General features: G+C 39.6%; 1 protein-coding gene across 1 annotated transcript in view; it reads right to left on the bottom strand.

Moving 5' to 3' along the window:
* Positions 1 to 17,220, bottom strand: part of LOC136825092 (uncharacterized) — a 467,192-nt gene that overhangs the window by 145,261 nt on the left and 304,711 nt on the right. Inside the window, exon 10 of the mRNA XM_067081135.1 lies at positions 3,672 to 3,768. Coding sequence (XP_066937236.1) covers positions 3,672 to 3,768 — 97 coding nt within the window. The remainder of the gene's footprint in view (positions 1 to 3,671; positions 3,769 to 17,220) is intronic.

Below are 17,220 nucleotides of genomic sequence, written 5' to 3'. Positions count from 1 at the left end.
CTAACATCAACTCCAAGCATTTGATATTCTTCTTGGGGGGTCAACTTGAACTTGTCCAGGTCGACTACTCTACCCAGTGTTTGGTACAGGCTCAGGATCATGTCTACAGCCCTCTCTGCCTCCTGAGAGAAGAGCATTATCAAGTTATAAAGATACTACCCCAGCTGGATGGTCTTAGGGTGTGCTCAGGAAACCAGCTGGAACACTCTACTGGAGACCTGGGGCACTGTCTCTATATTAAAGCAGAGACCAGAACTGGTACAACACTGCCTTGGCAGCAAACTGTGCGTACTTCCTGGAGGCTGCGTGAAAGAGGGTGTGGCGGTAAACATCCTGCAGATCCACCGCGACCACGAAGTCCCCCTCACTGATGGACACCAACACTGACTGGGATGCCTCCACGAAGGTAGTCTGTTGTATAAACTGGCTGAATGCTGACTGATCTATAACTGGGCTCCCCTCCTCCCAGCCCCCCACCTTCTGTCCTCAATGCAGATGGAGGTCACGGAGCTACCACTGGATGAGGGCCTATCACACTGCCTCGGGACAGTGAGAGAAAAGAGGGAGGGGTAGCAACGACCCTTCTAGGTGCTCAGTCACCAAGTAAAGGGGGTTATGATGAGGCCTCTCATCTTCTGGCATGTCTCACTGCTCAAAATGGAGGGTCATGACTAGATCTCTCAACATTCTGTCGCTGAACGTAGATGGCCATAGCAAACTTCTTGACATCCAGAACCTCCCAAATCAGCCTCTGAGCCACTGGAAACATCCAATGTTTGAAGTTTCCCCTCTCTCATGAACGCAGAGTCAGAGAGGGGCAAGACGAAACCTCTTGTCACTCATGTCTGATGCAATGAGACCCATGAGGCCCTACATTGTTGTCTCAACTCTGCCTGTTTACCTGTAAGAAAAACAGGAGGCCCCCACTGAAATCCCCATTTATCTAGGGTGTGTCAATTATCTGGACTTGCAGATGATTAAACCTTGCAGATCCAAAAAGATGAATAGTGTTAGTCAACCCAAGGAAAATTACACAGCTCGTGAGGAACACCTAGAAGTTGTTCCATTCTTGAAAAAGGTCTCCCAAAGAAAAATTTCATACAGGTCTAGGGACATTCCCATTTAATTTCCTCTAAAAGTATCTCATTAAGTGATGAGTTTGATACCTATATGCAGAAATTTTTCTCAAGGTTATCAAATTAATTCGTAGGTTCAATATCCCTTACACGAAAGTATTCATACATGTCAGACAAAACACTAATCGAATTTCCTTAGATGTTCATTAACTAATGGTTTCTTAACACAAAAGTATTTATACATGCCAATGGAAATTTCAGATAAATTTCCTTAAAAAAAATTGCTCAATAACTGATGGTCTCTAAAACCATAGTATTTTTACATGGCAAGGAAAATTCTAGTTGAATTTCCTCAGATGGTCAATTAATGATGGGTTTTGATACTTACTGAACCCTAAAAAGAAAAGTGGCAAAATCTGAAGGAACAAACAAAATAAAAAAAGGAAAAGGAAAAGTCAACAACCAACTCAGTTCCAATGTATGCCTCATCCTTGACAATCAGCTCTACCTCAAGATTGTCCCCCCTTCCCAAACGTCTCGTTTGCTCTCTCCTCCTGGAGGAGGGAGGAAACCCTCTATTGCTGTTAGGCCTGGACTTTGTTATCTACTGCGGAAGAGCAACAAATCAAAGGTGAGAAAGCAGCATAGGAAAAGTCTGGGCGGCAGTGACACCAAGCGTGAATAGTCTGCTTGGCTTTCCTTCTTCCCCTATGGGAAAGCTCTCTCCTCCCACCTCCCAGACTCTCAGGTGTTGAAGCACTTCTCTACCCCTCAACTTGGCTGGAGGGGGAGAGTAGGCAAGGGGCCCTGACCACTTCGTAGGCCTGCCTTGCTCCCCCTTCCCCCCTACTAGTCAATGTTGGGGGTTGGGGGGGGGGGAATATCTGCAGGAAACTCACATGTACCACCATACTGGATTCTTGAACCTTCTAAAAATTAACTCTAACCTATCTACATCATTTCTACCTTCTCCATCTGTCTGGCAAAGATTCTTCTTCAGACAGGGACAGGGGACATAGGTAGATGCATGAGACATTGCTGACAGAGGGAGATTTGGGGAAGAGGGAATCTTGGGAGGGAGGGGGGAAGGACACATTGTAATTTCTCTGGAGGAATATTGGTGTTCATACGCCTCCTCTTCTCAAATAAGGCACTGAGTCGCCTACCATCCGCCACACTCAATGCATGTGTCATCTCTCATACACCTTCTGCCCCGACATGAATATCAATTCAGTGGCGATCTCCCTCTATCAGGGCCATAAATTACTGCAAGGCCTACCCTCGTCAACACAACACCTGAATTCAGACTTACTTCCTCCACAGTACCTATAATACCATGCACAAGGACTCACAACACTAGTGATACACACAAATCACAGCACAAAGGATGTTGTTTATGTGATTTGCACACCATGAACAAATAAAACACTATCAGCCTTGTGCCCCAAATTCTCAAAAAGTTCTATTAATTCTTGAGTCACTCAGCTACCAGATAGATAGAAGCATAAAAAGGTAACTGTAAGCAACGGAAAAGACAGGAATATCCCAGGTGTGGCACAAATAAAGAGAAATCTCAGCCAAGAAAACAGGAGATGGTCCAAACACAACTGGGCCCTCTGATGGCTGAGAAAACAGCAGAAGAGGTAGACTGCATGAGCTCGTGACATGTCATAGGCCGGGATGACATGATTTTGTTTTTGAGTCAAGATGGCCAAAGCACACTTTGCACATGTAACGCCATTTTGAAAGTGTAGGTTCATATTCTCGGAACAATTGTAATTTACATATAACTGACAAAAGTACTGGAACATTCACATGAAAAATTAATTATTGCCACTAATGTATTGACTATGCTGTCATAAATATCTTTATGTTAAAATTATTAGCTATTTTATTTACTTTCAGCAGGGCTGGACCAATGACACAAATTGCTGCTTCCGTGTTTCTCTCTCTCTCTCTCTCTCCCTCTCTCTTGCACTGTGCATCATTTTATGCCAAGTCTTGATCACCTTAATTTTCTTAATGAGATGGATATAATTGTGATAAATTAAATATAGTGCATCACCTACTTACCCAAGTATCAATCAGTGATATACAACTGCCAAAGCCCTAGTACCTTATGATGGGTTTAAAAAGTGTAAGGATTTTTGTAAATTTTTGTATGCCCTATCATGTAAATAACAACATTGTTGCAATATACTGTATCTTTACTAAGCCCTACAGATTCAAATCTGGATGAAATGTTTAATAGACTGTTAAATGCAGTAAAAAAAGCTGCTACTTTTCCAATACAAAATTGGCTGACGATGGCACTTGATAAATATCTAACTACATCTACTTGTGTTGTTGCATTCATTACTGTATTTAACAGCTCAAAAGACTCTCCTCAAAGCAAAACTTATGATGAAATAATGATATATAACAAAAGAAGGGAGAAAAAAAAAAATATCACATTTGCTAAACAGGTTCTAGTGCATTATGTACATATCTCTTTGTTATTTACCAGGAGGCCAGATCTGCAAACTGTCAATTGCACTGAGGGGCCAGTGTACCTCCTAACAACTCAGAACAAATAAATTTCAGCAGCATACTTACATGTGAACATGACAAAACAAGTGTCTCTCCATAATCAATAAAGAACACTTTGACCATATTTCCAGGCTCATTGCTTACAACCCGTCCTCGATAATACCTGCGAATATGAAATATGTTAATATAATAAATAAAACACTGTATAAAACCTTTATACATCAGAATACAATAATACGAACTGAGTCTAAACGATTCCTTTGTAAGAAAACAAATCAAGCAAGGTGATAGTTCCTAAAATTTGTATTTACTGTACAAGGAAATCAAGCAAGGTGATAGTTCCTACGGCTTCTGCTAAATTTGTATTTACTGTACAAGGAAATCAAGCAAGGTGATAGTTCCTACGGCTTCTGCTAAATTTGTATTTACTGTACAAGGAAATCAAGCAAGGTGATAGTTCCTACGGCTTCTGCTAAATATGTATTTACAAGGACTGTAAAAACAAGCACTGCAACACATGAAAATATGCTCTGGCTAATGAATATAATGAAGCAATATTTAATCAAGGTATGGGTGTAAAATACACAAAAAAGAGAGAAAGAGAGAAGGGGGAGGCTGACATGTACTTTGCACTACACATCTCAAAGTAGCCTGACTATCTTCCCAAGCTGTGACATCTCACTACACTTAATCCAAAAATCAGTTTAATAGAATTGTATATAGAGAAGAAAACTAAACAATATGAAATGGCAAAATGCTAAACCTTCCAAGCAACATGCATATATTACCCAATAATTTAGTTTTCATAAGAATACAGTATAGGTTAGATCTCTTTTAATCTGGCAATCTTGGGACTGGGCTACTGCTGGAATAAAGAAATTCACTTTTAAGGCCCATGGGGAACCTTCTGTATTACCATCTGCATATTCCATACATATAAAGGAGAGTTCTCAAAGATGGAACCAAACATAAAACAGGTTATAGCACAACTATTTACCCATAATGTGGTACAGTATAGTGATGCTGCCTAAAGACCATGACAGCAATATGCAAGGTCAAATCTTACTATAAAACCATAACTTTTCAACTTATTTTTAAACAAAACATAAACTCTCATTTGAAACTTCCATTTTCATTACAATAACAATGAGTCACTGAGTACTGAACTGCTACATCAAAAAATGGCCTACACAAATGTTTAACAGTGGAAAAAAAGAATGTCCCTTTTTACTTTCAAACTACCTGGCAGAATAAGCTTCTTGATACATTATACACTAAATTGTATTTAATACAGTACAGTACAGCACTGTAATGTTACACATTTTCAGTTCTATGTATGTGTGCATGGGTACAAGGTATACACATTAGGATAAGCTCCCAACTTACAGTGTGTGTGTGTGTGTGTATCACTCTCTCTCTTAATTTAATAATAAATAATAATAATTTGGGGTTACCTATGTTTTACAAAAGAAACATTGTTTTTTATAGTGCATGCGCTCTGACTACAGTATTCTTAATTTCTTGTAAGCATAAGTTGGTACGGGTATTTACAAGCCTCATTTTTAACTCATCATTCAATATATGTTAAAAGTGAGGTAAATTTGGTTATTAATCACATGACCAAATATAAAAGATTCGATTATTATTTACACAGAAATTATGAGATAATGGATGCAACACCATGTGTATTTTACTGTACTGCCATGTATAATTACACTGCACTATTTTCTTTTATCTGTAATTTACCAACCATGAACAAAATAATCTGAAGGAAGGGCAGAAACATAACACACTACAGTGGGATCTCAACTGACAGCTCAGGCATCTGGCCCTTCCAAGTAAGTAATGAAATCCGCTAAGAAATGAAGACTGGCATATGGCCTTCACGATATATAAGGTACCCTAGAGCCAACTCACACTCATTATAGAGAAGAGCAATTTCACAAAAGTACATCACAGCTTATTCTAACCAATATTTTCTTTCTCAATTAACAATAATTTACTTATCAATCAATTTCAAAGCTATATCTGAAATATGAACTGCTTTTAAAAATGTAGGCAGGTACCAAACTTAATTATGCTTACAAGATACAGTATTTAAAATACTATAGACAAAACTCATACAATATACAATTTTTTTCCTTTTCAAAACTAAGTAACCCCAAAAATTTTTATAAAAGAGAGAGAGAGAGAGAGAGAAACACACTGCAAGTGGGTAAGCATATCCAAATGGGTATACCCTGTAACCAAGCACATACATACTGAAAATTTTGTAACATTTACACTACTGCATTGTATTAAATACAATATATACTGTAATAAATGTCAATAAAAATACTGTATATGTGTGTGTGTGAAACGAACCCATGCATGAATTTTACTGAAATAGTGCATATTAGTCATTATAATGGAATGCTTGTTGTTGGCTGAAACTTCTCAGTGTTGATTAGAGAGAATCCTAACTGTTCACCACAGATTTTACCAGAATGACCGCTTTGTTGGTTGTATTTTATCGACGAAGACCTGCACATCATCTAATACTGAATGCAGACCACTCTGCCACAGCAAGCATGTCAAAATAAGCTCTAGTTATCTCAAAGTATTTTTTCTTTCATTATAATATTATATTTGGTTGTTTTATATTTATTACTGGCAGATCTTTCAGGAAGGGTTTTCACAGAGATAAAAGGAAGGCAAAAGAACTGATGTTGAAAATCTTTGTTATATTTGTATGTTATAAGTACTAATAAATTCTTTTGTATGAAACGGGGCACGTATTAAAATCAAATTATTATGAGGTCACAGTGAATTAAAAGGAAATATACCGATACCACAACTTACGATTTCGTTAGTTATTGGATGCATTCAAGTTGGGGGGGGGGAATTCTTAACCCTTTACGCCGACTGGACGTGTTTTACGTCGACAAAAATTGTCTGTCGGGTGCCGAGTGGATGTAAAATACGTTGACTACAAAAAGTCTTTTTAAATATTCACAAAAAAAATACTTATAGGCCTAGTTTGCGGAAAATTTTAAATCACGAGCCTTGAGGGATGCTGGGAGTTCACGGATCGCGCTGTTGTTTTGTTTACAAGCGTGACCTAGCTGCGCATGCGCGAATTTCTTTCTTCTCGCACTACAAAGCGTCAGCGACGCATCGTCAGAGAGCAATTTCTCGACGCATTCGTGTTTTGCGGAACTTGTGCAAGTGTTAGCGTGTTTGTGACACAATAGGACGTATGCAGAGATGTCCCAACATGTCAGGACCGTGAAAGGCGCGTACTGCCTGTCGGTAGTGAGCGTGTGAGGCACGTTTCAGATTTGGATGCTGGAGAGGGACCAAGCACCCAAGGTGATCCATCTTTTCAACACCGTGTTGTACGTGGCCAAAAGTGACCAAGGGCCATACCCTGTGCCTTTTACGACCCCTAGGAAACATCGGGGTGTCCTGAGAGGCATTCGTAAACATTTGGGAGGCCTCCAACAAAAGGACATTGATGAGTACTTGTTGGAGCTCGATCGAGAGCAGGTGGAAAGTCCTCATTTTGATGGCAGTTGGTCATCTAGTGACGAGGACATCACGCCCGATGTCAGTGATGACGAGTATTTGCCCCAATGTCCGTACGAGAGCCAGAGCATGAAAGTGAACTCGAGTTCAGTGGTTTCAGTGCTTATGAGGGAGAGTCTGAGGAGGAGGAGGAGGCACAGATTGTGGCTGGTGGGGATGAGACAGAAAGTGATGGTGAAAGTGAGGGAGATGGGCATGCAGGGGGGTTGCAAAGTCGTGCCTGCACGCACGTGCCCCCGTAGAAGGTCGCACAACGTCGCGGCAGCCTAGGTGAAGGCTGTTCATCCGAAAAGTGAGTGATGAGGGGTGGTTGGAGGACCACACCCCACCTAACGTGCACCCTTACGCGGGAATTGCTGGAATACCTCGTTGCAGAGACAGTGGATTACGCTCGGTACTGCCGTGAGGAACTGCAGACGACGTTGTCGTATCGATGGCGGGGCTGCAACCTCACAGACATGGCACATTTTTTGGGGCTCCACATTTTTTTTGGAATGATGCCTGCTGCCGACGTCAAGCAATGTTGGAGGCAGAATTTTTTTTAAGTATGCCCAATGTGCCCGGCATTATGCCCCGTGATAGTTTCCTGGTGTTGGACAGGTATTTCAACGCCTTCAACCGAAGGGCCATACCCCGGAATAACCCAGATCACCTCATCTTAGTCCGCCCAGTGTTGGAGTACATTTGTGAACAGTGCCAGTTTCTCGTGGTTCCTTCCAAGAACCTTTCTTTGGATGAGGGGATGATGCCATACAAAGGGCGTCTAAGCATAAAAGTGTACAACCCAAAGAAGCCAAAGAAATATGGTGTGAAGTTATTTTTTATTACCGAATCCAACACTGGATACGTTGACTTCTCTGTATTTTCCGGGGTCTTCCCCACGCTGCGTGACACTGTCTTCGGTCTTGTGGATCGTTTCCGTAACCAGGGGTACCACCTGTTTATGGATAATTATTATAATTCGGTATCCCTGGCCCAGGAACTGTATGAAGCAGGTGTGCACATCAGTGGTACCCTTCAGTTGGTGCGTGGGGCCCCGAATGTCCTCAAGAGGTTCGCTAGCCACCTGCAACATCTGGCAAGAGGAGAGACAGAGTGGCGGCGGAAGGGAGATGTCTTCGTCACCTGTTGGAAGGGGGTCCGACTCGTGCCCGTGATTACAACCAGTCATGAGCTCATCCAAGAAAAGGTCGTTCAGCGGAAGAAGACATGTCGGCAGGGCCGAGTTACGTATGAGGAGTTTCGTGTCCAACGGCCTACTGTCATCGGGCACTACAGTAGGCGTGTGGGAGGAGTTGATCTCTTTGATCAACTCATCCAGTATTATCCCTTTGCCAGGAGAACCAGGAGGTGGACACAGAAGCTCCTCAAATACCTCCTTCAGTTGGCCCTCCAGAATGCCTACATCCTCTACTGTGGGTACAATTCAGACACCCGGAGGTTGTCCCACATCCAGTTTCTCGAGGTGGCCGGGAATGCCTTCATAAACTTTAATCCTGAGGAGTGGCCTTCCAACACCAGCCCCCTGCCCTGAGCACCAGATCTGCCACGAGAGGATAGGGCAGATGTCACCAGGAGGGCCAACCTCGGTCGTCCTGCTCCTGCTGACGCCGCCCCTGCTGCCGCCACCCTTGATGATGCCGCCCCTGCTGTCCCTGTTGCCGCCCTCCCTCACATTCCAATGTCCCGTCGGGTAGTGGACCCTCTGTGTCGGCTGCAGGCAGGGGATCACACACTGGAGCCCTTACAAGGGAGTAAGCAGAAACGGTGCCGGGTGTGCCATATGAATGGCAGAAGAAGAGACACCCGGTTCGTCTGTCGCACCTGCAAGGTAGCACTTTGCAGGATCGGGGAGTGTGACCGCAAATACCACACTGCGGTCATATATTGGAGTGCGCCTACCCGAGGGACACTGGAGGGCGCAGCGGACCGCCGAAGGGTGGACCATCTGCAGTAAGGGCGCGCGTCTCCCTCCTCCACCTGTACCTCACCATGTTGAGAGGAAAAAAATGCAAGACTCTTCAATGGAGGAGGGAGAAAACAAGAATAGAACGAAGAGTCAGGATTACGAGTGAGTATTCTGCATTGATTTTATATTTAATTTTATATTTATTACAAGTTTTTATATATCTGTATTTATTGGTGTTTTGTATATTATTTCGTTTTATGCAAAAAGTTTTTCACCTGCATTCCTTTTAGTTATGTATTCATACAAAAAAAAAAATATATATATATATATATATATATATATATATATATATATAATATATATATATATATATATATATAGTATATATAATGTATGTGTATGTATGTATGGATGTATATATATATAGATAGATATAATACATATATATATATATATATATATATATATTTTTTTTTTTTTTTTTTTTGGGGGTATTTTTGGTAAGCAAAAAATCTAACACTCTAGTGATATTCAATCATTTACCTTCATTTTGCAACAAACAGGAAGTCTCTAGCAAAATATTTCTGATTTATGGTGAATTTTTGAAAAAAACTTTTTCCTTACCTCTGCACAGGTTAACTCTGCTGAAAATCTCAGAAATTCTTTAGACACTTTGTCATAATTTTCTATTAGGCATTACATAAAGTTTTATACAGGAACATGTGCACAATTTTATGTAGAATACAAAAAAAATAACTCATGGTTTGTAGCTTTTATCAATTTTGAAATATTTTCATATAAATCACAATAAGTGCCAAAATTTCAACCTTCGGTCAAATTTGACTCGACCGAAATGGTTGAAAAACACAATTGTAAGCTAAAACTCTTACATTATAGTAACATTCAATCATTTACCTTCATTTTGAAACAAACTGGAAGTCTCTAGCACAATATTTTGATTTATGGTGAATTTTTGAAAAAAACTTTTTCCTTACCTCTGCGCGCGCTAACTCTGCTGAAAATCTCTGAAATTCTTTAGTCACTTTGTCGTAATTTTTGCACCGTTTTCTATTAAGCGTTACATAAATTTTTATACATGAAAATGTGCCCAATGTTATGTAGAATACAAAATAAAATAACTCATGGTTGTAGCTTTCATCAATTTTGAAATATTTTCATATAAATCACGATAAGTGCCAAAATTTCAACCTTTGGCCAACTTTGACTCTACCGAAATGGTCGAAAAATGCAATCGTAAGCTAAAACTCTTACATTCTAGTAATATCCAATCATTCACCTTCATTTTGCAACAAACTGGAAGTCTCTAGCACAATATTTCGATTTATGGTGAATTTTTGAAAAAACTTTTTCCTTACCTCTGTGCTGGCTAACTCTGCTGAAAATCTCAGAAATTCTTTAGTCACTTTGTCGTAAGTTTTGCACCGTTTTCTATTAGGCGTTACATGCAGTTTTATATATGAAAATGTGTGCAATTTCATGTAGAAAACAACAAAAAATAACTCATGGTTGTAGCTTTTATGAAGTTTGACATATTTTCATAGAAATCATGGTAAGTGGCAAAATTTCAACTTTAGGTCAACTTTGACTCTACCGAAATGGTAGGAAAATGCAATTGTAAGCTAAAACTCTTACATTCTAGTAATATTCAATCATTTACCTTCATTTTGCAACAAACAGGAAGTCTCTAGCACAATATTTTGATTTATTTATGGTGAATTTATGAAAAAAACTTTTTCCTTACCTCCGCACGCACTAACTCTGCCGAAAATCTCAGAATTTCTTTAGCCACTTTGTCGTAATTTTTGCACCATTTTATATTAGGTATTACATAAAGTTTTATACATGAAAATGTGCACAATTTCATGTAGAACACAACAAAAAATAACTCATGGTTGTAGCTTTTATCAGTTTTGAAATATTTTCATATAAATCACGATAAGTGCTGAAATTTCAACCTTCGGTCAACTTTGACTCGACCGAAATGGTCGAAAAATGCAATTGTAAGCTAAAACTTATATTCTAGTAATATTCAATCATTTACTTTCATTTTGCAACAAACGAGAAGTCTCTAGCACAGTATTTCGATTTATGGTGAATTTTTGAAAAAAACTTTTACATCCGCTCGTTACGAATTCATGCATCATTTTGTGATAATATTTTCTCTGTGTTGCTTTGATCATTTTACAATTTGTTATATACCAAAATCATCGCAATTTAGTGTACAATACAACAAAAAAAATAACTCATTAGCTTTAACCGTTTTGCTCACAGCACGATTTGTATACAATTATATATGACATTTTTTTTCACGCTGTCATATATTCCAATATTTATGTATGATAATGATATCTTTTTTCATTTCTGATGGTTACATACTAAACTTCAGGCAATGACAAAAAAAAGGAGCCAAAAATGAACTCGTAATCTTAAAAACTAAGAGTGCTGTGATTTTTTAAAAAACTTTCTTTCCGCTTCGGCGCTAACTCTCAAACCGCGCCGGCATATGGCAGACACTTTTGTAAATAGAGGCTCGGCATTTAAGGGTTAAAGGAAGTAGTAATCCAGTACATGAGCTAGACTTAGGAGATCCTGAAATGAACACAATGGATGCCTTTCTAGCCTTATAATCAAGGCGTCTTTGTTTCCAGAGTAACTATCCCACAATGATCAACTCTTTACCTTTCTCCCACTCACCTGAGCAGTTCACATTTGTCTGTCCCACAAAAAGACAGCAATTCATGTTGAAATGTGACTTTTAATGTCTAGCATAGCCACATAGCAACCTACCTGAACTACTCTTTAGGGGTTTTAGTTGTGCTGCATTTCCTCTTTCTAGGAAAGAATCTACAATCAAACTATTGCCAAGTTTTGTTTAATAATGATTATCATGCTCATTTATACAAAGATTTATTTAATTTGTAAGTCTTGTATAGGGAGTTGATTTTCAGAGTTGTGTCAGGGCATATTTGCTGGCAACATGCATATAGAAACATTTCATTTCTTTTCTTTACGAATGAATTTTCAGACTTATAGTAGTATAGTTATTACAAACAGATGCTATGAAGCAGAGTATATTTCTTCAAATAAATGCTATTCATTAATACAGACAATGTGCTTGTAATCCTACAATTCCTGGCTGTCTCATGACTTAAAAGTTAATATGATTATAAATGCAACAATAATAAATACAGGACAACAAAGGCTGCTGCAAATTTTTCAAACCAATATTTAATCAAAGTTTTCAAACAAGTTTTACTATCCGTCTTTTGAAAATTACGTGTTAAAAGGAGGTACGATGGAATGTTTTGGACTTTGTAATTCCAGCCACTTTCTTTTTTCTATATAAGCATCCACCAATAATGAAAACTTTTGCAGGCTGTAAATGAATTCAACAATTGATGCATTTTGTCTTTATGTGAAGAGCATATTACAGTTTTATTTGGTAAGGCTTATGAAAATTTAGGAAATCTTTACAACATACGAAACCTCTCATAAGCTATGAGCTTAAGCAATTGTATATCATTGGTTGACACACTGGGTAAATATGCAGTGCACTACATTTACTGATATTACTCAATTTTATCAATGGACATCAACTTTGTCAACACTGTGAAAGAGAGAGAGAGAGAGAGAGAGAGAGAGAGAGAGAGAGAGAGAGAGAGAGAGAGAGAGAGAGAGAGAGAGATTAATATAATTGCTCACTAAAGCAACATTACATATAATTGCCAGTTGAACTGTCAACATACATATTTGAATTCAATGATTTTCACAACAGTATTCATGTCATTAATAGTGAACTGAAAATCATTAAATTCACATGTAAATATTCTCAGTTCATTTGTCAGTTGTCTATACAATGCACTTCCATGAGTAATTGTATGCATATCTGTTCACTGCCACTCTCTCCCCCTAACGCTGTGTATCATTATTTTACAAAATTTTGATAAAATTAACATTATCCAGAGAAAGACAAGCAAATGCACAGGAAGTGTGTACTTTACATTAATGCACATGCACGTATGTATGAATACACAGACTAAAAAAACAGGTTTTGATGTAAGAAAATATATTTTTGGTAGCAGCTGTGTGTCCTCCTAGCTGGTCTAGTTCACATAGTTCCACTGTTAGTACAATGATGAATTATAAGTGGATTCAAGGTAGGAAGGCTCCTTATCCTACCTACAGTGGCTAACTGGAAGATCATGATTTGTCTTTCTTCTGTAGACATGGGAACAATGCTACAGGCTGGCTGAGTATAGTAAATATTATTCATCATGTTTGTTCAAATATCATCCACCAGAGATTCCTTTGACTTTTTGTCATGGAAGGCAGGATGGTTTGAGAAACATAGGTTTTTCTTAGCTCAAAACCTGTTTTTTGATAGCCTAGCCACTGCTTGTCCTCAAAGAAGCATATAAAAGAAACTGACGGGTGACGACCCAGTTCCTAATAAAGAAAAAATACCTGAGCTGCCCATATGAGTCTGATCCATGGTAGAGTTATGTGAAAGATCACCTTCCATCTTCTATTTTGGGTTCCTGGAGGAATTAACAATGAAAAATGAGGGATACCAAACCTGTAGGTATGTTAACCTAAAGACAAAGTAACATATAAATTACCTTGGGATGGAATGCATGATACCTGCTGCTTTCTGGAAAATTTCAGAAGAACCAATGCATCACAGCCATACGAAGGATTGCCTCGCCTCTTTATTATTTGGGGTTCACATGAGGTAATTAAGAGTGAACACAAAAGGAAAAAGAACTTGTAGGTGTGTTAGCCTTATGGCAATGAAGTGACTTACCTAACCATGCTGGGATGTGATGCAAGATAACCACTCTATCTTGGCAATATCTAAACATTCCCTGGCTTCAGTGGCCCCTTGCTTTCCGTTTAGGGACCTATGGATTAGGACACACCCTACCACCTACTGACACACACACACATTGCAAGTGAACCTCTTCAATCTTATAGCAGTAATAATTGAGGAACACTGTCTCTGATGAACACCCTGTAAGCCTCGAAATTTTTTTGCAGAGATGTGTCTAAAAAAAAAGCCAGTAAGGTGCCCACCTTCTAGACATCATCACCTGACTTAGAGAAGGAATGAAGGTCTGCCTATTTAATTAGGGACACTAAGTTAATTCTCACCCCATACAGTGAGAGCACCTGGGACATTAGCCATAACATCACATCATTTTATATACAATACTGAATTCCTGCAAAACTGGGGTATTTTTACTTCAAGTCCTCAATCCTGGCTGGGAATGATGGTGAGGGGACAGCAGTAGGTGAATGCTAGGTACAGGCAGTCCCCGGTTATCGGCGGGGGTTCCATTCTGATGGCGTGACAAAAACTGAGAATTGCCGATAACCGAAAATCAGCAATTTTCAGTTATTGGCACCTCTTGTAGGTATGTATTGGCGTCAATACCAATTATTGGTGCCGATAAGCACAAACTGGCGATTTTTGTCGCTTGACAAGCGCCATAAAACCGGATCGACGATAACCGAGCCCACTACACAACTGTTGAAGCACTGTCCCTTTTTAAGAGATCCAAGTTCACTGATCCAGGCTCCTGCAGCCAAGGCAGTCAAGAAGGTTGCCTTTTCAAGCACCTGCATCATGGTTGCAATGGGACCACTTAACTGAGGAGATGGGTCAGGTAACAGGAGCCCTTGCAAAAGAAGGTCTTTACACTGTACAAAACTAGAAGAGGGAGCTAAAAAATTCAGAAGTGGAATCTATGCCAAACTATGGTGCAAGGGCTCGAGTAGCACAACATTGTAATTGTGGTGGTGGCAAGCACTTCTCCTCAAACAGGTGAATCAGAAATTCAAAGGGTTTTGGTTATTATTTCAACAAAGTGGAGGTAACCTAACTACACATGCTATACGAGTTGGTATTATCAAAGATAAAGTCCGTAGTTTATGCATCAGGTGTCTAGTGCTGTTAGATGAATAATCTTTGTGTTAGACCAATTTAGAAAACCTACATGTGAAGGTTATGGATTGGAAAGGATGATGTATAGACAATTATCAGTCCTACTGTCTGGGACGGAACAACAAAATAATGACAAAGATACTGATTTCCTCACCTACTGCTGTAACATAATGAACCAATGGTTGTTGGGCCAATTTGGGGTCACCAGAAAGGAAGTTTGTTGAGGGTTTGCTGTTTGTTTAAAACCTTCAGAGTCTGGGACAATGGGGGAAAAATGCCCTCCATTTGCTCCAGTCCTGTATTAACATGTCTCTTGCTATTTCCCTCAACAGTCTGCTGTTCCCCTGAGCAACCTCATGAGATGGACTGCTGTAAAGTGCCACTCCCTTGCTTGGGTCATTTGCAGGATGGACATCATAATTATGTGGGTCTCCACTTAAGGCTTTAATTTTATGAGACAGGAAAATGGCCCAAAGTTTCAGAAAATTGGTGTGACATCCATTTCTAAGCAAGCCGATGATCCTTCTAACGGCTTCCCCAACCTGCCAAAGAGACATCCAATGTATAACTATATGCATGGCTGGGGAAACCATATCAACCTGTTTGGTGAGAGCATCCTTCCATGTCCACTGATCTTCAATCACCCACTTTCTTAAACGGAGTCGATCATGAAGCCTTTTCCAGACTTGCAAAAGCCAGACTCTTTTCACATCTTTAAGTCTCAGTTTGAGGTGCATCCACCACAGACACAAACGGTAACAGGCCTTAGATTTATTCCAACTATTGTTGGGAGACCTTGGATCTGAACCCTTACAGATCTTACCTGACTCTCATTGGAAAGAGACAAACAGCAGTGAAGCATATCCCAGCCATACAAAATGCCTGTTTGATATGAGGAAACACTTGTTCCAGTTGATCAAGAAACCCCTTGACTGAGTCTTTTGGCCATTATTCATAAGTTAAGTTTTGTAAACACTCGTCTCTCGTGGTCCTCTAAGATTAGCTGATCATTCAGGTATGCCACCAGTCTAACTCCCTGTTGTCTGAGCCCTTGGATGACTATTGTTGCCAATTTTGTGAAGGTCCTCAAAATGATGTTCAAGATGAAGAGTCTACGTCTCCCCTTTCAAGAACCCTTGGATGGGGTGGAGGGTATGACACTATGAATCTTTTAAACTGGTAAAGAAGGTCCAAGTCCCATGTGGACTGAACAAATGTACTTGGGCAAAGCAGTTAAATAGACCCATTGGCACACACTGTGCTTGTTCAGCTTTGACAGGTTGACGGTCATCCTTCATTTGGAACAGTCCTTAGGGACACTGGTGAGCCTAGTTACAAATGAACACACCCTCTATGGATCCCTTTCAAGAGGGCCTTCTGCATAAACTTATCCAAGGAGGGACCTGGTTGAGGAGGTGGGGTTGGGGTGGGGATTGCAACCATTACCATCCCAATCCACTGGAGACTAGGGTCTCCCAAAGGGACAACTCCACTGCAAGTGATGCAATGAAAGACAACCCCAACCTGCAAAGCCCTATTGGGCTCCAACTCTTCCCTTGCCTATAATGGGCACCAAAGGAGTGGCTTTTCCATTCATCCAAATATGTCTACCTGCATGTAATGGACAAATGAACTGAACTTTTACAATGTTAATCTGATTACACAGTACCTGATGAAGTTACTACCCCTTCACAGAATTTGATTAATTGTGTTAATTAGAAAACAATGCATTACATACTTACAAAAGGATTCAACCAATAATATATGATGGCCAAAGCTCTAAAAGCATATGATATTTCAGATTATTTATATTTCATAAATTTTTGTATCCCATACAAAATAAATAACTATATTGCCTTAATACACCTTTAATAAGCCCAACAAACACAGAGATGAAAATGAAATGTTTATTTGATTTTTAATGTGGAGGTACCTAAATGCAGGAAAAATGGTAGTTACCTGTTCAATATAAAATCTGCATGTGTATACATACATGTATGTTTCTCTGTGTATATGCACACAAATGCACCATGCTGGTGTGTGTTTGTCTGCCTTTCTCTTTCTCTCTCTAGGTTATTCTTTATAAAAAAAATCTTCCAGTCCAGCCAACATAAGCAGAGAGAGAGAGAGAGAGAGAGAGAGAGAGAGAGAGAGAGAGAGAGAGAGAGAGAGAG

The sequence above is a fragment of the Macrobrachium rosenbergii genome, chromosome 37 (assembly GCF_040412425.1).
Source record: "Macrobrachium rosenbergii isolate ZJJX-2024 chromosome 37, ASM4041242v1, whole genome shotgun sequence".
Lineage (NCBI taxonomy): Eukaryota > Metazoa > Arthropoda > Malacostraca > Decapoda > Palaemonidae > Macrobrachium > Macrobrachium rosenbergii.
The sequence above is the reverse complement of the archived record's forward strand: the minus strand, read 5'-3'. Positions and strand labels throughout refer to the sequence as shown.